We start from the raw sequence: 24,969 nt of genomic DNA, 5'->3' as shown, positions 1-24,969 counted from the left end.
TTTTCTTTACTATTTATTTGGGTCCAGTCCTGAGTCTTTCTCTGTGGTAAGAAATCATCACGTTGCATTCCCAATTGGACAGCGAAGAGAGTGTGATGGGAGGCCAGGTAGATCAGGTGACCAGGGAAAGGATGCGCCGGAAGGTTAGAGGTCAGAGGAAGGGTGAGACTGGAGGTTAGAAGTCATGCCATTAACCTCCAGAGGCACAATCCGAGTTAACATGTTTGATCATATTCAACACTTAAAATGACACCTTAATTTTTAAATGGAGACATTTGATGGGTACTCTGGGGACGAAAGGAGCTCGGGCATGGCTCCCATGAAGCATAAACGACAACACAGACCAATGGGGGTCCGAAATCTCAAATCTGAGTCACAGCAACATTTATTGTCAAAGGCTACAGGGAAAGAGAGCTGGAGTATGACATTGAGAGAGAGGATCAGGTACCATCGTATTGAATAGTGAAGCAGAGTGGATGGGCTGAATGGCCGATTCTTACTCCAAGTTTCTGTCGGCTGAGTTCTCCATTCCTCAGCAACGTCTGGGAATTTCCTTCATCAGTTTTCCTGATCGGTTGACATAATTTTAGCGGAAAATTGGGACCCCTTTTCAACCAATGGCAGCCAGTTGGGAAACATCTTGAGGGAATCGCAGGCAAGTTGTTTCCCTCTTTAGTTTTGATGCGAAGGCTTTGAGCTGTGGCAGTGAGATTATAACATGACTCTGATCATGATGAATCTGATAACTGTGAACTGTGATAATTGTGAACCGTGACGCTTGTGCCAAGCATAGTGCTGATGACTTCTCCCATTCTCTTCCAGCTGGTACCACATACATTTTCGGCCGAGGAGGTGGGGTCATAACGTACACGTGGCCAGCCAACGACAGGCCCAGCACAAGAACTGACCGCCTAGCTGTTGGATTCAGCACATCAGTGAAAGACGCAATCCTTGTGCGAGTGGATAGTGCTCCTGGACTGGGAGACTTTCTTCAGCTTCATATAGTGAGTAACCCTGATGGCAGTTGCTAACGTTTTGACACAATCCTCTTCAATCCCATTCCTCAAAAAATGGCTGCAGGCCAGCTGGTTTCCAATCTGCTGAAAGGACTGCAGGCCAGCCTGCTCTGATTTGGAAATTGCACAGAAATTAAGTTTCAGATTCCTCATCTGCTACTGACAAGAGTTAGTGATGAATGTAACAAATCTTATTTAAGGACAGCCCAATCTAATTGTGCTGATGTCATCAACAGCGATATTGTTGGACCATTCACGTTAGACGATATCAGGTCCCCGAACCACTCCCCGTCAGCTCAAGTGATTAATTGTCTCAAGTGATTTGTTCAGTTCTGGATTCTCCTGGGTAGAATGGAAGAGAAATAGTGTATTGTGATCCCTGGACACGAGTTAAAGGAACAAATGTCTCCAGTCCCTGGTAATAAAGCCAATTCAGTTCATGCAGCCACAATCAATGTTGATTTCGTGGATAAAGAGCAACTTGGTGTTAAATATAAAATAAACAAAGCATCACCTTCTCAGAATTGTGCAGTGTCAAAAAATCGTAAGATGCTGCTTGGCCTGCTGTGTTCATCCAGCCCCACACTTTGTTATCTCAGTTTCTCTTCCTTCCCACATCCGGCCAAAACAAAGTGAAACTCCACAAGTAGGTCAGGGAGTATCCATGGAGAGACAGCAAGCTAATGTTTCAAGTCTAGATGATTCTTCGTCAGAGTTGAAGTGAGGCTGACATTTAATGACAGCTCTGAGGACTCCTCTTGACTTGAAACGTTTGCTTGCCCTCTCTCCACGGATGCTGCCTGACCCGCTCTGACTTACAGCAATTTTTTTTTTGTTTTCAGAACAGATTCCAGCATTAATCTGCTGTAATTTGCTCCTAAAACTCCCCGAGCCCTGTCTGTAGCGAGTTTGGCGTTTTCGGCCAGCGGTCCCAGAAATGGATTCGGCGGATTCAGCGGTTTCGTTACGTTCAGGACTTGTCCAACAAAATATCCCAGTGATCAGGCAAACAAATCAGACTGGCTGAACAAAAAAACCAGTGGGATTTCCTTAGGTTGCAGCTCCTCCACCAACGCAGCACCACCCACCCCCCACCTCCGACCCACTCCAGGGTTTATGGCCTCAATCCAGTTCAGTTTGTTGGTTTTTGTTGGATACTGTCCACAAACAAATGGTAGTTGTTTTAAAAGGATGACTATTAAAAAATAGATGACAAGGCTTTGGTGCAGTTACAAAGGACTAAGGAGCTATTCCCTAGATGTATGTTGCGTGCGGACATGGGAGAAAAGGATTCACTCTGCCACTTGGCACCGAAATAGCATTGAAATGAATGGGAATGATAATTGTGGATGGTGGAGTGTGGGTCAGAAGACACAGCTGACACATCTGTTATGGGTGAGCAGTCTGCAATGCTCATCTACCATGTGGTTATATACGTGTGTGCCATGTTGAAAATCAACACGAAGGACAAGATAGAAAATCTCTTTGAAGAGATTGTTTTATTGAAGATTACGTTGTGTTGTCTTGAGTGTGAGCCAGCACTCTCTCTGCAAGCTGATTTGAAATGAGAGGCTGGGTTCTCCAGTCCAGTGTCCACTTTATAACCTTTGTTAACTTGAGCTCATCAAAACTTCAGTTATCTGTGAAGTAACTCACACCAAGCCCAGTTCACTCATTGCCCCAATTACTCACTGATGTATGTGGGTTCCTCGTTGATCAGCACCTCCCATTGTAAAATCTCAACCATGCTTTTGAATCTTACCAAGCCCTTGGGCCTTCCTTGCCCTTTATTCTCCTCCAGCCCTTCTGGTTTCCACTCTCCTCTAATCCTGGCTACTTGAGCATCAATCAATATTAATAATCCCACCAGTGGAGAATGTCTCTTCAAATACCTCTAGATGGACTTGTTTGTCAGATTGTAGCGTGGTATTGCAATGAATGGGGGTTACTGATGTGATCTTTGTCCTTACCATATTCTGATCATTGTTCTTGCTGCAAAATGGAAGTTTGCATGGATAGAAAATAGAACGGTTTGTTAAAGGTAGTCTCAGGAAATTTGTTGGTGGAATCTTTGTTACATCCAGTAACAAATAGCCCAACTAGGGAAGGGCCCTCCTGATATTGGGAAATGAGCCCAGCTAAGTGATCGAAGTTTCAGTGAGGAAGCATTTTGGGAACAGTGATCATAATTCCATAAGCTTTAAGTAAATTATAAATAAGGATAAGAGTAGCTCTTGGGTGAAACTACTGAACTTGGGGGAGATGAATTATGACAATACTAAGCAGGAACTGGGGAATGTAGATTGGTGGAGCTGTTTCAAGGTGAATCCACATTTTGCATGTGGGAATCTTTTAAAGGCAAGTTGATTAGAGTTCAGGGCCAGCATGCTCCTGTGAAAATGAGGATAAGGTTGGCAAGATTCAGGAACCTTGCATGACAAAAAGAAATTGTGAGCTTCATCAAAAAGAAAAGGAGCACCGTGTAGGAAACTGAATATGGACAGACCCCTGTCAAACAATGCATTAGAAGGATGAAAAAGAGCTATGAAATGTCCTTGGCAAAAAGCATTAAGGAAAATTGCAAGCCATTTGATATGTGTATAAGGAACGAGAGGGTAGCTAGGGAATGGATACGTACACTCAAAGACAAAAGAGGGAATTTATGCAAGGAGCTGGAGGAAGTGGGTGTGGTCCTTAACAAATGCTTTCCATTGGCGAAGGCCATGATAGATGATGAATCTTAAGAAAGGCAAGTTGATAATCCAGGGGATGTCGATTTTAAAAAGATGTTGAGTCTTTTAAAAGCATGAAGGTAGACAAGTCCACAGGACAGAATGGGATCTATCCCAAAATGCTGAGGGAGGCAGGTGATGAAACTGCTGGGACCTTATACAAAATCATTAGTCACAGAGAGGTCCCAGAGGACCGAAAAATACCTGTGTTGTTCCTTTGCTTAATAAGGGCAACAGGGATAATCCAGGAAATTATAGGCTGCTGAGCCTTACGTCAGTCATCGGGAAATTATCGGAGACAATTCTCAGGGACAGGACTAGATTAGATTCCCTACAGAGTGGAAACAGGCCCTTCAGCCCAACAAGTCCACACCGCCTCTTGAAGCATCCCACCCAGACCCATCCCCTATAACCCACACACCCCTGAACACTAAGGGCAATTTAGCATGGCCAATTCACCTAGCCTGCACATCTTTGGACTGTGGAAGGAAACCAGAGCACCTGGAGGAGACCCACGCAGACACAGGGAGAACGTGAAAACTCCACACAGACAGTCGCCCGAGGTTGGAATCGAACTCGGGTCCCTGGCGCTATGAAGCTGTAGTGCTAACCACTGAGCCACCGTGCCACCCAAGCACATTTGGAAGAATGTGGACTTAATAGTGATAGATAGCATAGCATTGTGCTGGGGAGGTTGTGTGTCATGAGGGATAGAGTTTTTTGAGGAAGTGACAAAGATGGTTAAGGGCGGAGTGGTGAATGTTGTCTACATGGACTTTAGCAAAGCCCTTGACATGGTCCCTCATGGCAGGCTGATAGAAAATGTGAAACCTCATGGGAACAAAAGCATAAATAGCTGGTCTGGTTGCATCTGTGGAGAGAAATCAGAATTGACATTTCGGGTTGGGTGAGCCTTCCTCAAAACTGTCATGGGATCTGTGGTGAGCTGGTAAAATGGATATAGAACTAGCTTAGTCATAGAAGACAGAATGTAGCCATGGAAGGATATTTTTCTCACTGGATATCTATGACCCATGGTGTGCTGCAGAGATCATTGCTGGGACCCTTGTTGACTGCAATATATATAAATGATTTGGAGGAAAATGTACATGGTCTGATTCATAAGTTTGCAGACAACTCAAAGACTGGGGGAGCTGAAAATCGTGTGAAGGATTGTCAGAGGATATGGCATGTTCTTGATTCTGTGTCTTTTGTCGCAGTGGGTTGTACAGTTTCAAGAGCCACCTGATCCAGAGGTGTGTAGTAACATCTCTGAGCAGTTTGATCAGAAAAATAGACTGGAGAATTGGGTGGAGAAATGGCAGGTGGAATTTAATCTAGACGAATGCACTTTGGAAGGTCTAATGCAGGAAGGAAGTATTCAGTTAATGGCAGAACCCTCAGTGACATCAACATTTTGTCACTTTCAGGGTCCACAATTCCCTGAAAGTGGCAACACGAGTGGATAAGATGGTCAAGAAGGCATATGGCATGCTTGCCTTCATTGTTTGGGACATAGAGTTTGAAAATTGATGTCATGTTGCAACTGTATAGAACTTTAGATTGGCCATATTTGGAATATTGCATGCAGTTATGGTCATCATACTATCAGGAGGGTGTAGAGGGTTTGGAGAGGTAACAGAAATTATATACCAGGATGTTGCCTTGTTTAGAGGGTATTCACTATGAGGAAAGATTGGACAAACGTGGATTACTTTCACTTGAGAAGGAAGGAAGGAGGACAATAGACAATAGAAGGAAGGCAGGCGACCTGATAGAAGTTTACAAAATGATGAGAGGCATAGGTAGAACGGATATTGGTCTTTCACGCAGGTAGAGAAGCCAAGAGACATCGGTTTATGGTAAGAGGGGCAAGGTTTAAAGGAAATGTGAGAGGCAGGTTTTTACACACAGGGTGCTAATTGCATGGAATGCACTACCAAAGGAGGTGGTGGATAGTAATAGCAATATTTAAGAGGCATCTTGGCAGATACATGAATGGGCAGGAAATGGAGGGACGTGGAGGCAAAAGGTGTTCTGCTCAGAAAGGTATCTTGTGCCGGCATGGGCTTGGTGGGCCAATTTGCCTGTTCCTGTGCTGTACTGTTCCTTGTTCTTTGTTTGTTTGACTTGTTGTAAGAACGAATTGGTGTCCAATGAAAGATCTCGCTTGACTTGTTCCTGTGCCACCACTGCCCACACCTTCCCTTCACCTGTCCTCTTCCTGCTTTAAGTTCTGTACCCCACAGTGCTGTGGTGGCTCAGAGAGTGAGAATGTTCACAAAGGCAGAAGATTTCTAGATATTAAAGGTCTCAAAGGGTTCGGAGGTCATGCGGGGAAATATCATCGAGCAGAAGGTCAGCCATGACCTTGCTGAATTGTAAAGAAGCCTTGAGGAGCTGTTCCTTTCTCCCTTGTTCTGTGTTCCTCCAGTCTCCTTTTTGTCTGGCATGTGCCCAGCTAGCCAGGATTCCATGCTGAGTGTTCTGTGGATGTTGTTCCTTGAAGTTAAACTGGACAAAGCTCCTTTTTGCATGGAAAATCCATGTCAAAATAAAAAAAAATTAGTATTCTGTAATTTTCATTTTTAACGTTTCCTCCTCTGAGACTGTGGACACTCCCATTTTGCTTCATATGCAAATCTATTCGACCTCCTCACCTGCCTCTGGAAGAATTGATTCTGTAACTGAGGAGCAGGATGAATTTCTGCATGGATTTTCCAGTTGCGTTGAGATTAACTCAGCAGGCCTTTCATAAAGAATACATGCTCAGCGGGTCTATCTGGCACCTGCCAATTGTTTAAACGCCACTCGAGGTTTTTGCCCAATTGGGATAATGTTCTGATCTTTTCCACTTCATACAGTTTCCCCTTAATGCATCCTACCATTTACCTGAATGAAGAAAATTGTGTTGTGAAGATGTTTCGGTTCACTTCAAATGCACAATTTAAGTTAAAACTATAGACTGAGTTTAGAGAGAGCCAATCTGAAAGGTTACCAGTACAGATTTGCGAAAAGACCCGATACAGGTAAAAAATGTGCTTTCACCAATTTTACAGTATTTATTCATGTGGTCGAATCTCTACAGTATGGGAGCAGGCCATTCAGCCCATCAAATCCACACTGACCCTCCAAAGAGCATTACATCCATACCCATCCCACTACCCTCTCCTTGTTACGCTGTACTTCCCATGGCCAATCCACCTAACCTGCACAGTTTTGGACTGTGGGAGGAAACCCACATAGACACGGGGAGAATTTGCAAGCTCCGCACTCAAGATCAGAATGTTTCTTCCCAGAGTTGAAATGTCTAATACTTGGTGGGGGGTGGGGGGTATGCATTTAAGGTGAGGGGAGGAAGTTCAAAGGAGATGTGAGGGACAGGTTTTTTTTTTACAAAGAGTGGTGCCCAGTGCAGATGCAATAGGGTGTTTAAAAGTCTTTTAGGTAAGATCATGAATATGCAAGGTACGGAAGGACATGGACCAAGGGCAGGCAGAAGAGATTAATTTAATTTTAAGCACAGCATCATGGGCCAAAGAGCCCATTCCTGTGCTGTACAGTTCTGTACTCCACACTGACAGTCACCTGAGGCTAGAATTGAACCTGGGTCCCTGGCAGCGTGAAGTGGCAGTTATAACCACTGAACCATCAGCTAGCAAAGCAAGCACAAAAGAAATTTTCTTCCATAAAAACAGTGGATTCACAACAGAATGCCATCCCTTGGTTTCTGGTTGTCTCGACACATGCCTCTTCTTCTGACCATAAGATACAGGAGCAGAGTTAGGCCGTTCGGCTCATTGTGTCCGCTCCACCTTGTTCTATTCTATTGACTGAAGTTGCTAAAACGTCTTCAGTCATCCTACCAAACAGCGTTCTACTGCGAGTAAATGCTTTCTAACCTTTGCAGACCACTATTCCCAATATGAGATCAGAGATATCATTGACCCTAATTGGTTTGCCAACATGGTAACAGGACATGACCAGTCTCAGTTTAGCTGAACCGTATGTGCCTAATTTCTAATTTGTTTCTTTAAAGTTGTTGAACATCTTTCTGAAATCACTCACTGATCTGCAGAAGGCCATGTTGATCTCTTTTGCTGTGTAAAAATCACACTTTATTGCCACACCATTGCATAAATGTAACAAAATATATAAAGCTTAAAAGGCACTGATGGCCTTGTGGGATTATTGCCAGATTGTTAATCCAAAGACCCAGGAAATGTTCTGGGGACCTGGGTTCAAATACCACCATGCCAGGCAATGCAATTTGAAATCAGTAAAATTCTAGAATTGAGTCTAATGATGACTGTGAAATGATTGCTGTCAAAAACCATCTGGTTGCCTAATGTCCGATCGCGAAGGACATTGACTTCCCTATCTGGACTAGCCCCCATGTGACTCCAGATCCACAGCAATGTGGTTGATCATTAACTGCAGTCTGGTCAACTAGGGATTCACAGCAATGCTGACCAAATAGTCAGTGCCCGCATCACATGAATTAATGAAGAGCCACACAAAATAAGTATACATAGCCTTGTTACATACTTTGAATTGCAAAACTTAGCCATTTTTAAAATTAGTTGTATACTTGTGGATTTTTACCTCAAAACATTTTCACATTTGTCAGCCTAAATGGATGTTAGCCTGTGCCAGAAACACAGCCATTAATATATTGATATATAGCACAAGAATATTGCCAGGGTTGGAGGGTTTGATGGGTAGGGACAGGCTGAATAGGCTGAGCTTATTTTCCCTGAAGCATTGTAGGCTGAGGGGTGACCTTATGATGGTTTATAAAATCCTGAGGGGCATGGATAGGGTAAATAGACAAGATCTTTTTCCAAAGGTTAGGGGGGTCCAAAACTGCAGTGCATTGGTTTAAGGTGAGAGGGGAAAGATTTGAAGAGGACCTGAGAAGTAACTTTTTCACACAGAGGGTAGTGCATGTATGGAACAAGATGCCAGAGCAAGTGGTGGAGATGGGTACAATTACAACATTTAAAAGGCTTATGGATGGATATATGAAGAGGAAGGATTTGGGCCAAATGCTGACAAATAGAACTCGGTCAGATTGGGATGTCTGGTCAGTGTGGACAAGTTGGACTGAAGAGCCAGTTTCCATTGCCATATGACTCTATGACTCTATAAGCTCGTAACCTTAGTTTTGCGTTGGGCTACCTGACTGTTCTTCTTTACTGTAAGTATTTTACAACTAACCACAATCAAATAGAATTGATCGTGTCAAATTGTTGAAAAACAACTCCATCTTGCACAGATATAAACTCAAAAGGCATTATGCCTTTAAAATGACTTGATTCTTTGATTTAAACTTTATATACGTATCTGCTGATTAGACAAGTATAAATTAAACATCCAATGTTAATTGTGGACTTTAAATGAGAATAAAATAGATTGACGTGTAAAAGCAACATTGCACTCTTGCCATCAGCTTCCCGTTGGGGGAAAGAGCTGGTTGACCTGACTCTGCTAAATGAGATTTAAGATCCTGCACATGTCCCACTTCAAACTATTGAAGACCTCATGCTGCCAATTTCCCCACTTTTGACAGTCCAGTGTAGCAAATGGAAAAGAAATACACGCAGGGAAGAAAAGGTTCTTTTCTTTACTGTAGGCTGTGGTTGACAATGGAAATGACAAGCTACAAAACTATTAAGCACACTGTTGATTGCCAGGCTGCCACTGACCCAAACAACCTACCAACAACCCTTCTCTTGCCTTTGCTTTCAATTACTATCCTGCAGGCTGTAATTTACTCAGTATCAGGCCTCCTTCTGTTGTCTGTCATTAGCTCACTGCAATACACTCCCCAGTATTCTGTTGCTACTTGTGGTTCTGTGCAGATAGTAATCTCTGCCTCTGTGTGTGTGAGCGTGCGTGTGTGTGAGCGTGCGTGTGTGTGAGCGAGTGTAATATCAGGAAGAGATTGATACAGTTTCAATATTCATGTGCTTGCAGGAATCAAACTATTGCTGATATTTCTGACATTCCCCTCCCAAGGAGACAGTACACTTTTTCATCAAAGGTAAATAAAACAGTGAAAATGTTTCTGTATCAGGCCCTTGCACACAAAATTGGGACTTGAACAGTTTTGCAATTTAGTTTGTGGATCCTTAAATCAGAATTTAAATTGGCATTCTGAGGATGGAATTTTCTCCCATCATTCTACCTTGGAAATCAGATTGTGTGAATGAAATTTAATAAGATTTTGAGTCTTTATATAACCATTTCCTTCCTGAGCAACACACTGGGTCTACCTGCACCATGCAAATTGCTGTGGTTCAAGAATCCTTCTTGGAACCACTCCTGCTCAAGGCCAGTTAGCAACAGGCAATAAATCCCAGCCAAACGTGACTATGAGCATGTTTGATGGTGAAGAACATTGCTCAACATGAAAGGAATAAAGGTCAATTATTATGTCCTTAGTGAGGATGGTCACCAAGTGGTGAAATAGACCACAAATCATCAGTGATGTGAGGCATTTAAATTGTCGCTTTCAGAGAGAAACTCTCAATCATGGGAATTGGACAGGTGGAGAAAAAAAACTTCAGCAGAGTCTCAATAGACCACTATTCTGTGGTCTACTTCTCTGATCAACTTCTCCTGATGCGTATCTTTTGGGCTATACATTAAATCTAGCCTGTTAGTTGAGAGTTTTCTGAAGATTGTGTTGTATAGCCTTCAGTATGAGCCAGCACAATCTCTTTGAGCTGATTCGATGAGGGACCGGGTTCTCCAGGCATGTGTCCCACTTCACAGCCTCCTTCAACTTGAGCTCGTCGAAAGTTCAGCTACCTGTAAAGTAACTCACACCAAGTCCAGTTCATCCATGGTCCCATCTACTCATCAATATATCTGCGTTCCTGGTCAACCAGCACCTCCCAGTATAAAATCTCAGCCATGTGTTTGAAACATTCTATGCCCTTGGTCCTCCCTTGCTAGAGACTCTCCTCTGCCCTTAAATTGCTCTGAAACTTCTGTCTCCTCTAATCCTGGCTGCTTGAGCATTCCCCAGCCACACCATTGATGGTCATCCCATCAGCTGTTAGGGCTCTACACTCTGAAATTTCTTCTCTCTAAATCTCTCTCTTCCCCACCCAATTTAAGAAGGTACTTTATTGATCTATTCTCATCAACCCGTTCAGAGGCACGCCTCTGCAGCCAGTGGGACTTGAACCCAGGCATCCTGGTCCAGAGGTAGGGACACTATCGCTGCAACGCAGTACCGTCAAACCCCTGCGTGTGTTCTAACCCTTTGATCAAGTGTCCAGTTACATGCAATAAAAACAGGAGGTGCTCGAGTAACTGAGCAGATCTGATAATGTCTGTGGAGAGAGTAACAGCAGTGGATCTTTCGAGTCCGATATGACTCCCCCCTCATAACTAGACCAGTTATGAGTCCTGGCATATCCTTATGTGGCTTGGTGCCAGTTTTTTTTTGACGGAGTTTTCGTGGAGGAGGCTGGTGTAGTGTCCATGTTGCTGGATGAATATTCCACAACCTCAGGCTAATATTCTGGGGACATTGTTTCGAATCCCATCACTGCAGATGGCAAAACATGAATCCAATTTTTAAAAAAATAGATTGGTATTAAAAGCATGAGCCTCAGGATGAACATTCAACCACAGCCTGATTAGAAATCACACGACACCAGGTCATAGTCCAACAGGTTTATTTGAAAACAGAAGCTTTCGGAGCCTCGCTCCTTCTTCAGGTGTTACGGAAGGGTGTCTGACAACTTTTTTCAAGATAACAAGGTGTAGAGCTGGATGAACACATCAGGCCAAGCTGCATCAGAGGAGCAGGAAAGCCTACGTTTCGGGTCTGGACCCTTCTTCAGAAAAAAGACCATTTCTGAAGAAGAGTCCAGATGCAAAACGTCAGCTTTCCTGCTCCTCTGATGCTGCTTGGCCTGCTGTGTTCATCCAGCTCTACACCTTGTTATCTTGAATTGTCCAGCATCAGCAGTTCCTACTATCTCTGCCAATTTTTATCCCGTCTGGGTTACACGTGACTCCAATCCGATAGTAACGGGGTTGACTCTGAGTTGAGCAGTTAACGATGGGTGGAAAATACTCACTTAGCATACCATGTCCGCATCCCAATGAATGAGTTTATTTTTTAATAAAACTTTCTCAAAAAAAAAGTTTCTTTTAATAAAAGCAGCTCAAGATGTTTCATGCTGTTTAGGGAGGTTGAATAAGGACGTTTTGTTCACCCTCAAAGCGATCTTCTTTTGGAGTGCGGCTGCTTCGTATTTTCTGTCAATAGTAGCAGCAAATTTGGCCTGGAACTCAATACAAGGTGGAGCAGTAAGAAAAGAAATAACTTGAGATCTTGAAAAGAGGATTGAACTGCAGTATTTATTCAGTAGCACTCAAAGTCGTCTTCCTGTTCCAGCACCCTGTGTGGTTTTGCTCTTTATTCTTCAGGTTTTTTTCCCCAGTGCTTTTTTTCTCCTGTGTGTACCAGATTTGATGTTACATTATTGAATACGATGTTATCACAGCAGCTCACAACACCACAGTGGATGATGGAAACATAAGGGTGGCATTATAGATTCAGACAGTAAGCCACATGATGCCAGTGACCTGTTGCCTTATCAGCCTTGCCATTTCATTTTCTTTGCATCTGAATAAGTTATATCTCCCTCTTTAAGATACAGGGATCCCTACAGCTTTGGGATTGTAGACATTTGTAGAATGTAAAATCTCACGATGTGATACTGACTGCAAAGCTTTGTGCTTGTTGTAAACCTACAAGCATTCTTTCTGAAAATAGAACACGAATCGCTCAGATATAAGGATGAATATTTTCCACTTCTGCTTTCTAATGATCTCCTGAAGTTGTGAAAACACATTAGATTTTGGGTCATTAGGCTCGGCCTTTCCAGTTGACAGCTCTCCTGTGTCTGAACCAGAAGCTATGGATTTAAGCCCCACAACAGTCAGAGGTGCTGTTTTAAAGATGAACATTAAATCTTCTTGCCCTCCTGGGACCTGGGTGGGTGGGGGGAGAAAAAGATTTCAGATACATAACTCAACACCGAAAACAATTATCTGGACCTTACTCAGTTGCTGTTTCTCAGATTTTCCTGCGTGTACATTGGCTGCTGCAAGACAACAATGCAAGTGGGATGGACTGTTCTTGGGGATAATGGGAACTGCAGATGCTGGAGATTCCAAGATAATAAAATGTGAGGCTGGATGAACACAGCAGGCCCAGCAGCATCTCAGGAGCACAAAAGCTGACGTTTCGGGCCTAGGCCCTTCATCAGAGAGGTGCTCCTGAGATGCTGCTTGGCCTGCTGTGTTCATCCAGCCTCACATTTTATTATCTTGGAATCTCCAGCATCTGCAGTTCCCATTATCTCTGAATGCAAGCAGCTAAGTTGGTTTTACGCCATCCTGAGGCTAATTCTTTATTCTTTGATGGGATGCGGGCATTGCTGACAGATCAAACATTTGTTGCACGATCCCTAATTGCCTCACTGGGTCATTTCCGAGCAAGTCAGGTTGCTGTGTGTCTGGGCTCGTGTGTACTTCCAAGTGACCTCTGACAAGGAGAATCACTAGTGTTAGGGCCACAACTATTTGCGTCATACATTAACGATTTGGATGAAGGAACTGAAGACATTGTTGCTAAGTTTGCAGATGACGTGAAGGTAGGTGGAGGAACAAGTAGTGCTGAGGAAGCAGCAAAGTTGCAGAAGGATTTCAACAAGTTAGGAGAGTGGTCAAAGAAATGGCAGATGGAATACAATGTTGTAAAGTGTGAGGCTGTGCACTTTGGTGGGAAGAATTGAGATGTTGAGGCAACATTTTCACACAGAGGGTGGTGCATGTATGGAATGAACTGCCAGAGGAAGTGGTGGAAGCTGGTACAATTACAACATTTGAAAGGCATCTGGATGGGTACATGAATAGGAAAGGTTTAGAGGGATATGGGCTAAATGCTGGCAAATGGGACTGGATTAATGAAGGATATCTGGTCAGCTTGACAAGTTGGACAGATGGGTCTGTTTCTGCGCTGTACATCTCAATGCTGTATGAGAGACAGTCAGCGACAATGTTATCCTTCACTTCCTGAACCTGCTAATAGCCAACTTGGCCAGGCCCATTAGCAAACCCACAACAAGCTTGTCTGACCTGCCCACATCTCTTCATACCAGGTGCCCAAAGCATAAGAACACAGGGCTGAAGTGCAACCAAAAACACAACAGAAGATATTTCCTGGAACTCATGAGAGGGAGCAATCACCCACAAACAACATATACATTGTCCACAGGCTCCACAGCGCAGCAGAATAAACAGCTGGACTGGGAACCTGTGAACCAACTTTGCCTCTGATTCCAAAGGACTGCAATGTAAAACGTCCACCTCCTGATACAAAGCTGGAGGACTCCTGTTTAAAGAATCCTCCACTGGAGACCTCAAGAAACAGCTCATTTGAAAAAAAAAATCTCTGTCACCCTTTTCAGAGATATTGCTACACTAGACCTGAACCCAGAGTTTCAGGCTCAGAGGTAAGGACACTATCCCTGCACCAGAAGAACCATGCTCTTTTTTTTTGTTCACCTATTTTCTAATCAACCTGCTTAGCGATGTTATCCTACTCCTCAGTAACAGCTGGGACTTCCTGGCTCACAGATGGGGATATTACCACCATGCCACAAGGGTCCTGCACAAGAACCCTGAAAACACAGAAGCTAATGAGTATTACTTGGCCTCCATCAACTCTGGTTGATGCTGAAAGGGACCTGCATTCTAAAACAGACACCTTCTGCTTTGGGCAGAGGGACAAAAGCCTCAGTTGACCTCATCCAGAAGTCAGTGAAAATGTGAAAGTTGGTTTTAGCATCTCCCACCCTGGAGAATGGCGGCAGGAGGGTGGAACACTGTGCTGCCCTGAATTTTCACCCACGCTGGATTGCCACTCAACATGGCCTTCTGTTAAAATTGAAGAAAACACATATTTTCTTTCCCCCGCCTACATCATTTCAATCTGTTCTTTGCCTTAGATTTTCTGTCAATGGTAACCTGTGATTCCTGGATTTGCTTGGATAATCTTGATACGGTATTGGTTCTCCAAGGACATGAGAGAAGTGGACTTTTGATGTTTGAGAATGCAGGCTTTGGAATGAGGGAATAAAACCTGGTTGCGGGAGTAAGGATTGGATACGTGTAGTGGGAAAGCGGAACAATGTGCTGCTGATAGAAAAACTAAGAAATGAGAATTAAGGAACGAAGGGGCCAAATGGCCTCTGCTCCTGCTTGCTAGTTTCTGTGCTTTTTGTTAATGAAAAGAACGGTGCCCCAGCCCAAACCACTTGGCAAACCTTCTGTAAACCACAACTCAGCAGGACAGGCTGCTGAGCCAGTTCTTAGTGATAATGTAACTTTATTCTGTTCTTATCTATAAGCTGAATGTTGTTTGTTGGAGAAAGGTGGGAGAGAGGGAATTCCATCACTACATTGAATCATTTAGCCTCTCTCCCCAAATTGGAGAGTAAGTTAGCACAGTTTCCATCACGTTTACGCGCGCACGCGTGTGTGTGTGTGTGTGTGTGTGTGTGTGTGTGTGTGTGTGTGTGTGTGTGTGTGTCCCTGTTATCTAATGTGTGTATACCTGTGTGTGTGTGTGTGTGTGTGTGTGTATACCTGTGTGCGTGTGTGTGTGTATACCTGTGTGTGTGTGTGTGTGTGTGTGTGTGTGTGTGTGTGTGTGTGTGTGTGTGTGTCCCTGTCATCTAATGTGTGTATACCTGTGTGTGTGTGTGTGTGTGTGTGTGTGTGTGTGTGTACGTGTATTTGGGAGAAAAGACATTCTCACCATTTTAATTTAAATCCATACAGCAGTGAATTGATTCTGAACCATTAGATAAATCATAGCATGAACTTGGAGAGTGGCAGCTCTCTCCTGAGCCTGGTTATTGAGTACAAAACCAGAACAGTAGAAGGGTCACAGGATCCAACACTTTAACTCTGTTTCTCTCTCCACACGAGCTGCCAGACCTGCTGCATTTCTCCAGCAATTTCTGAGTTTGTTTGTTTCTGATCTCCAGCATCTGCAGTTCTTTGTTCTATTGTAGGAGCAAATGAAACTCTTGCTTTGACAGTTTTCACAATCATTGAAAGCCTCCAAGCATTTTATTCCCAATTAAGAACTTGTGAACCACCCACTGTAGCTACCGTTGTAATGTAAAAAAGGTTGCAGCCAATTTATGCACAGCAAGCTCCCAGCAACAGGAATCCGATCATGAGTGGGTCATCTGTTTTATTGTGGTGCTGACTAACATTGGAGACCTTCTCTCCTCTTCTTTGAAAGACTTCCTTTGGGATAATTCATGTCCAAACTGACCAGGCAGCTAGGGCCTCAGTTTGAGATCTCGTCCTCTGATTCTGGTGTGACATGACTATGAAATTTTAGGGTTTTGAAGAGAATCCTTAGGGTAGAGAAACACAAACTTCGATGGCAAAGTTGGGACGAGTAAAACAAGGAGCCCCATGTCAAAATCAGATCAGTTGGGAGAAGAACTCAGAAATAGCTTTTCAGACAACCTGTGGTACTATTCTGTCTCTGTCTGTCTCCCTGTCTCTGTCTACTGCGCTCTCTCTCTCCCCCTCTCTCTGTCTCCCTGTCTCTGTCTGCTGCTCTCTCTCTCTCTCTCTCTCTCACTTTCTCTCTTTCTCTCTCTGTCTCCCTGTCTCTCTCTGCCTCTCTTTCTCTCTATACCTTTCTCGGTCTCCCTATTTCTCTCTGCCTCTCTCTCTCTCCCTCTGTCTGCTGCTCTCTCTCTCTCTCTGTCTCCCTGTCTCTGGCTGCTGCTCTCTCTCTCTCTCTCTCTCTCCCTCTCTCTGTCTCCCTGTCTCTGACTGCTGCTCTCTCTCTCTCTCTCTCTCTCACTCACTTTCTCTCTTTCTCTCTCTGTCTCCCTGTCTCTCTCTGCCTCTCTTTCTCTCTATACCTTTCTCGGTCTCCCTATTTCTCTCTGCCTCTCTCTCTCTCTCTCCCTGTCTCTGCCCTCTCTCTCTGTCTCCCTGTCTCTGTCTGCTGCTCTCTCTCTCTCTCTGTCTCCCTGTCTCTGGCTGCTGCTCTCTCTCTCTCTCTCTCTCTCTCTCTCCCTCTCTCTGTCTCCCTGTCTCTGACTGCTGCTCTCTCTCTCTCTCTCTCTCTCTCTCTCTCTCTCTCTCACTCACTTTCTCTCTTTCTCTCTCTGTCTCCCTGTCTCTCTCTGCCTCTCTTTTTCTCTATACCTTTCTCGGTCTCCCTATTTCTCTCTGCCTCTCTCTCTCTCTCTCTCTGTCTCCCTGTCTCTGTCTGCTGCTCTCTCTCTCTCTCTCTGTCTCCCTGTCTCTGACTGCTGCTCTCTCTCTCTCTCTCTCTCTCTCCCTGTCTCCCTGTCTCCCTGTCTCTGTCTGCTGCTCTCTCTCTCTCTCTCTCTCTCTCTCTCTCCCTGTCTCTGACTGCTTCTCTCTCTCTCTCTCCCTGTCTCTGTCTGCCGCTCTCTTTCTCTGCCCTGTCTCTGTTTCCTGGTCTCTCTCTGTCTCTCTTTCTCTCTATACCTTTCTCGGTCTCCCTACTTCTCTCTGCTTCTCTCTCTCACCCTCGCTCTCTCTCTGTGAATCATTGCAAATCAGACAGAAATGAATTTTTAGTGATAATGGGAACTGCAGATGCTGGAGAATTCAAGATAACAAAGTGTGAAGCTGGATGAACACCGCAGGCCAAGCAGCATCTCAGGAGCACAAAAGCTGATGTTTCGGGCCGAGACCCTTCATCAGAGAGGGGGATGGGGAGAGGGAACTGGAATAAATAGGGAGAGAGGGGGAGGCGGACCGAAGATGGAGAGAAAACAAGATAGGTAGAGAGGAGAGTATAGGTGAGGAGGTAGGGAGGGGATAGGTCAGTCCAGGGAAGATGGACAGGTCAAGGAGGTGGAATAAGGTTAGTAGGTAGGAGATGGAGGTACGGCTTGGGGTGGGAGGAAGGGATGGGTGAGAGGAAGAACAGGTTAGGGAAGTAGAGACATGCTGGGCTGGTTTTGGGATGCAGTGGGTGGAGGGGAAGAGCTGGGGCTGGTTTTGGGATGCGATGTGGGAAGGGGGGATTTTGAAGCTTGTGAAGTCCACATTGATACCATTAGGCTGCAGGGTTCCCAAGCGGAATATGAGTTGCTGTTCCTGCAACCTTCGGGTGGCATCATTGTGGCACTGCAGGAGGCCCATGATGAACATGTTGTCTGAGGAATCGGAGGGGGAGTTAAAATGGCTCGCGACTGGGAGGTGCAGTTGTTTGTTGCGAACCGAGCGGAGGTGTTCTGCAAAGCGGTCCCCAAGCCTCCGTTTGGTTTCCCCAATGTAGAGGAAGCCACACCGGGTGCAATGGATAAAATATACCACATTGGCAGATGTGCAGGTGAACATCTGCTTGATATGGAAGGTCATCTTGAGGCCTGGGATAGGGGTGAGGGAGGAGGTGTGGGGGCAAGTGTAGCACTCCCTGTGGTTGCAGGGGAAGGTGCTGGGTGTGGTGGGGTTGGAGGGCAGTGTGGAGCAGACAAGGGAGTTGCGGAGAGAGTGGTCTCTCCGGAAGGCAGACAAGGGTGGGGATGGGAAAATGTCTTGGGTGGTGGGGTCGGATTGTCGATGGCGGAAGCGTCGGAGGATGATACATTGTATCCAGAGGTTGGTGGGGTGGTTTTTTACAGTGTTTTTAACAGTGTTAAGGATTATGGAGCCAGGGCACGATTTATGACGCTGACCCTAATCATTGTGTTGAATGACAGGATGGATTCTCAGGGCTGAATGGCTAACCGTCTCAGTGCATGGTGTTAAAAATGTAACAGTCATCACAGAACAGCATTGAGATGATTCAGTGAGAGGATATGGTGGAGTATAAGTGTGAGGTTCTCTGGGAGACTTTACGAGTTTTCCCCCGTCACAGCGAGAACCTCACCCTTTTCCTCATGGAGAGTTGGAATGTATAGAAACAAATTGAATATTGCCCTATAAATACCTGCCAGCCCCACCACTGTATGTATTCAGTTACTACTCCTACATCCAAGGCCCTAAAAGCTTGCCAAAGAGGAGGCCAAATAGTAAAATAAGCTTTTTGTTCTGTTCGGTACACTACAGGGAGGCTAGTGTTACAATGTGCCAAATGCAACTCATTAAATTTAATGAATAAGCCTCCCGAGAGGGATACAGTGTTGGAAGGTTTGATATCTTACCTGTCATGCAGTCAATGTTATCAATAACAGGGTTTTCTTTTATCCCTTCTTTGGCCAAGCTTGTTTCTGGTTCTTCAAAATATGAAGGATTTTCTCTTTATAAAACCACTTTAACATTTGGCCTGTTCGTCACTGATGCAGAGTGGCAGCAGCGTGTTTACTGTCTACAAGATGCACAGCAGTAACTGTCTAAAGGCTCCAAAGGCAGCACCTTCCAAATTGGTGACCTCTTGAGTCGAGAAGGAGAGCAGATGTATGGGGCATCCACCACATGAAGATTCCCGCTCAGCGCCCTGATTTGGATAAAGGTCACCACTGTTCCTTCAGTATTGCTGGGTCAAAATCCTGGATCTCCCTTCCCAACAGCACTGTGTTACTCGCTCACAGCAAGGACTGTAACAATTTAAGAAATTCACTCCCCCACCACCTTCTCAAAGGCAAGGAGGGATGACCTAACCAGCCACTCCCACATTTGATGAATTAATGATTTTAAAAATTGCTGAATGGGCTTGTTAGGTCATGTGAGAACCTCCAGGAACCAACCTTGCACGAAAGATGGCAACCCTACACCTATCTTATACCCACAACTTTGCAAATGTCATTACCAAGTTCTACACCTTAAATTGTAAGTAGACCAAAGTGGACACTCCCTGCACAACAGCTTCTTTCTATCATAAAAACAGAAATTGCTGGAAAAGTTCAGCAGGCCTGGATCTGAAATGTTAACTCTGACTATGGGTCTGAGGGGCCGGGGACTGCCAACAGTGATTTGATGGGCCAAATATCCAGTTGAAAGAGCCAACAGTGATTTGATGGGCCAAATATCCACTTTCCTTGCTGCCTTATTCTGGAGTACCAAACAAAATCTCCTCGTGATAATTTAGAGGGTTTGTGCAGAAGGTGAGCTATTTCCAGGTCATTTGTCACTCACTGGTGTACTGTGTGGGAGTCGCTCTAATTAAAATGAGGACCAATGGATAAAATGGGGTGGAAATTTAACTAGATTGGCTTTCTCCATCATTGTCCATTAATGCCTTGCTGAATGTTAGGTGTATGGCCATTGAGCGATTTGGGATTGACTTTGAGACAATCACTTCCAAATGTATAATTAGCTAAGCCAACATTCTCAGTGTAGGCTCGTCCATGGAGAATACGGAGAGAGCATTAGGGCTGTGCGGCATGGAAATGGACCCTTTGGTCCAATTTGTCCATGCCAACCAGATATCCTAAATTAATCGAGTCCCATTTGCTGGCATTGAGCCCATATCCTTCTAAGACCTTCCTATTCATATACCCATCCAGATGCCTTTTAAATCTTGTAATTGTACCACCCTCCACCACTTCCTCTGGAAGGTCATGCCACACGTGAACCACCCTCTGTGTAAAAAAATTGCTTGTTGTGTCTTTTTTAGATCTTTCTCCTCTCACTTTTAAAAATATGCCCCCTAGTCGTACTTTGCAAATGATCTGAGGAGGATTCCGGAGAGAAGGATGGATTGGTAGGAAGCAAAAGGAAAAAGTATGTGGAAAAATGTACTCTGTGCCTTGTTAAACGGAGCGTGGAATTAGTTTGCAACTGGTTGCAGTGGGCATGTGTTTGCAGCTCCTAAATTGCCTCTGATTATCAGTCAGACTCAGAGGGAACACAAGCCTGTTTGGCTTTGGCGATGCACAAATATTTGCATTGCTTCACTGAAGTGGAAAGAGAGAGAGATGTCTCTGAGGTTTTTTTAATGTCACATTGTTGAACAGTGCAGTGGATTGCTTGATCAAATGTCTAACTCCAACTGGCATCGCTTGATGTTGATATGGAATGCAAGAAACTGAAGGGGGTGATCCATTTGAACTTGAAAGTAGAAGAAATTGGAGTTATAAAATTGAATCTGCAGAACCTTTTCAGATCACCATGTCTGATTATTTATCGTTCTGAATTTACACATGCACTATCTGCCTGCCGATCTCGCAGTCTTATCATGTAATCCCCCTTGTGGATTTTTCTGTTTTCGCCTATTCTATCTCTATCATCATAATCGCCCTCATTAAATACCTCACAATATGTGTCTGTCTATCTCACTGTATCTGCCTGTCTATCTTAACATCAATCAGTCCTGCTATCGATCCATCATAGCTTCTGTCTGTTTGTTTCCTCCAGTCTTTATCTGTCACAGTAGATCACTGACTGTCAACCTCACTGTTTATCTATCGATGATTGTAAGTGTTCATCTCATCATCTGTCTATCTCATGATAAACTTACATCTGGAGCAGATGCTTTACTTACTTGGGTAAAATAAATAGTTGAACGTTCCAGATCCAATTTACCTCCTCTCCTTATTCTGTCCAGTTTATTGCCCCGACTCTGTTTAGTTTATTCCCATTCATCATCACCCCTCTCCTCAGTGCCCCATCCTGTTTACCACCTCCAAATCTCTCCACATTAACAATCTCGCCTAGTCTGATCTATTTTACATTTGTTTTTCCACCCCATTTTATCCATTGGTCCTCATTTCAATTAGAGCGACTCCCACACAGCACACAAAATTATTCTCACTCCCTGTTCAATTGGTGCCTTCCTATCTCCAGTCCAAATTATATTTTTCTTAAATGCGTGTCTCAATAAATCATTCAATTCAATAGCTGCTGCCCATTCAATTTAATATTTGCCTGACCATTCAAACGTTAGATGTGTTGGTCTGCCTGTTGACTGTCGGGTAGATGTGTTGGTCTGCCTGTTGGTGGTCAGGTGGACATGCTAGTCTGCTTGTTGGTGTACAGGTAGATGTGTTAGTCTGCCTGTTGATAGCCAGGTAGATTGTTGGTCTGCCTGTTGATGGACAGGTAGATATGTTGGAGCAAACAGGAACTGCAGATGCTGGAGAATCCGAGATAACAAATTGTGGAGCTGGATGAACACAGCAGGCCAAGCAGCATCTTAGGAGCACAAAAGCTGATGTTTCAGGCCTAGACCCTTTATCAGAAAGGGGGATGGGGAGAGGATTCTGAAATAAATAGGGAGAGAGGGGAAGGTGGATCAAACATGGATAGAGGAGAAGATAGGTGGAGAGGAGACAAACAAGTTAAAGGGGTGGGGATGGAGCCTGTAGAGGTGAGTGTAGGTGGGGAGGTAGGGAGGGGTTAGGTCAGTCCGGGGAGGACGGACAGGTCAAGGGGGCGAGATGAGGTTAGTAGGTAGGAAATGGAGGTGTGGCTTAAGGTGGGAGGAGGGGATAGGTGAGAGGAAGAACAGGTTAGGGAGGTGGGGACGAGCTGGGCTGGCTTAGGGATGCAGTGGGGGGAGGGGAGATTTTGAAGATGTTAAAATCCACATTGATACCATTAGGCTGCAGGGTTCCCAAGTGGAATATGAGTTACTGTTCCTGCAACCTTCGGGTGGCATCATTGTGGCACTGCAGGAGGCCCATGATGGACATGTCATCTAAGGAATGGGAGGGGGAGTTGAAATAGTTTGTGACTGGGAGGTGCAGTTGTTTATTGCGAACTGAGCGGAGGTGTTCTGCAAAGCGGTCCCCAAGCCTCCGCTTGGTTTCCCCAATGTAAAGGAAGCCACAATGGATACAACGGATGCAATATATCACATTGGCAGATGTGCAGATGAACATCTGCTTGATGTGGAAAGTCATCTTGGGGCCTGGGATGGGGGTGAGGGAGGAGGTGTAGGGGCAAGTGTAGCACTTCCTGCGGTTGCAGGGGAAAGTGCCGGGTGTGGTGGGGTTGGAGGGGAGTGTGGAGCGGACAAGGGAGTCACGGAGAGAGTGGTCTCTCCGGAAGGCAGCCAAGGGTGGGGATGGGAAAATGTCTTTGATGGTGGGGTCAGATTGCAGATGGCGGAAGTGCCAAAGGATGATGCATTGTATACGGAGGTTGGTGGGATGGTATGTGAGGATGAGGGGCATTCTCTTTTGGCAGTTATTGCGGGGACAGGGTCTGAGGGATGAGTTGCAAGAAATGCTGGAGACACAGTCGAGGGTGCTCTCGACCACTGCGGGGGGATGTTGCGGTCCTTGAAGAACGAGGACATCTGCTATGTACGGGAGTGGAATGCCTCATCCTGGGAGCAGATGTGGCAGAGGAAATTGGGAGTGGGGGTTGGAATTTTTGCAGGAAGGTCGGTGTGAGGAGTTGTATTCTAGGTAGCTGTGGGATTCGGTGGGCTTGAAATGGATATCAGTTTCTAGGTGGTTGCCTGAGATGGAGACAGAGAGGTCCAGGAAGGTGAGGGATGTGTTGGAGATGGTCCAGGTGAACCTGAGGTTGGGATGGAAGGTGTTGGTGAAGTGGATGAACTGTTCGAGCTCCTCTGGGGAGCAAGAGGCGGCGCCGATACAGTCATCAATGTACCGGAGGAAGAGGTGGGGTTTGGGGCCTGTGTAGGTGAGGAAGAGGGACTCTTCCACGTAACCTACAAAGAGGCAGGAATAGCTGGGGCCCATGCGGGTACCCATGGCCACCTGCTTTGTCTGTACAAAGTGGGAGGAATCGAAAGAGAAGTTGTTGGGGGTGAGGATGAGTTTGGCAAGGCAGATGAGGGTGTCACTAGAGGGGTACTAGTCAGGCCTGGGACAGGAACAAGCGGAAGGATTTTGGGCCATCTGCATGGGGAATGCAGGTGTATCGGGACTGGATGTGTTGGTCTGCCTCGTGATGGACAAGTGGACATGTTGGTCTGCCTGTTGGTGGACAGGTAGATGTGTTGGTCTGCTTGATGATGGATATGTTGGTCTGCCTGTTGACAGACTGTTAGGTTTGCTGACCTGCCTACTATAGACTGCTAGACGTGTTTTACTGCCTGTAGACTGCCTTTTGTCGGCGCATATCCACCATTTACTAATGCAAATTAACTGTCAGCATATTAAAAGCTCAATCAATCAATCAAGGAATTAATTCACTTTCACATCTGGGACATTGCCACTGTCTGAGAAACTTGAAATTCCAAACTTGACAGTAAGCAAAAGAAGGAAAAAAGATGTTTTGCAGTTATAGCATAAAACAAAGAACTGCAGATGCTGGAGACCTGAAACAAAAACAGAAGAGAAACTCAGCAGGTCTGGCAGCATCTGTGAGAGAAAGCAGAGTTAACATTTTGAGTATAGCGATTTATCCTCAGACCTGTTAAAAAAAGTGCTATTTATTCCGGAGTTGAGGTGGGGAGGAAAGGGTTGGGGGTGGAGTGGGGGGGTGGGAGTCGGCAAAGGGAGGGAGAGGTGCGTGGAGAGATGGAGATGGAGCCTGCAGAGAGAGTTATGAAAGGTATAGGTTGAGTTTTTACACATTCAACACCCAGTCCTGTTATGACATGCGTTACTCAGCCATTCACAAGTGCTCTAAGGCCCATTGTCAATCGTATGAATTGCATTCGGCACATTTTGCCTATTTTCTCCTTCTTAGCTTTTATTTCACTTTTTTTTTAGCTTTTCATTTGTACTGGGCTGCTTCTCATTCTGATGAAGAGTCACCAGACTCAAGGCATCAACTCTGCTTCCTTCCCACAGACGTGCCAGACCTGCTGAGTTTTTCAAATGATTTCTGGCTGTTGTTTGCAATTGTGTCACCTGCCTCAGACCATTTTAATTTCGTAATGCAATCACCACAGCTGATATGCACACAGCAAGGTCCCAAAATCTGAAATGACCACGTCATTTGTTGCAGTGAAGCAAAAACAAAATACAGCGGAGGCTAGAGATCTGGAATGAAAACACAGAGAACCTCAGAAGATCTGGCATAATTGCTGGTCAGAGAAATGGCATTAACATTCCAAATCTGATCTAACTTTTCTTCAGATCTGCCCCAAACACTGCCAGACCGCTTAGAATGTTTTCTTATCTTATTGGTAGGTAGCACAGATTAAATATTGTGGATTTGATTTGTTGGAAGTGTTCGAACAGATTTATTAACAGCCCAGCCCATAGCAAGTAGATACAGAAAGGTAGAGGATGTGGCCTCCTGCTAGA

General features: G+C 44.9%; 1 protein-coding gene across 32 annotated transcripts in view; it reads left to right on the top strand.

Annotated features, from left to right (window-relative positions):
* The window catches only part of nrxn3a (neurexin 3a), a 2,036,587-nt gene that overhangs the window by 1,517,115 nt on the left and 494,503 nt on the right, over positions 1-24,969 (top strand). For all 32 annotated transcript variants that reach the window (XR_007248249.2, XR_009446221.1, XR_009446220.1 and 29 more), the window contains one exon: positions 823-1,004. Coding sequence is in view for 28 of the 32 variants with exons in the window: in XM_059649000.1 (XP_059504983.1) it covers positions 823-1,004 (182 nt within the window). In the remaining 4 variants the exon portion in view is untranslated. The remainder of the gene's footprint in view (positions 1-822; positions 1,005-24,969) is intronic.

Source organism: Stegostoma tigrinum, chromosome 10 (assembly GCF_030684315.1).
Source record: "Stegostoma tigrinum isolate sSteTig4 chromosome 10, sSteTig4.hap1, whole genome shotgun sequence".
NCBI classification, from domain to species: Eukaryota; Metazoa; Chordata; class Chondrichthyes; order Orectolobiformes; family Stegostomatidae; genus Stegostoma; species Stegostoma tigrinum.
The sequence above is the reverse complement of the archived record's forward strand: the minus strand, read 5'-3'. Positions and strand labels throughout refer to the sequence as shown.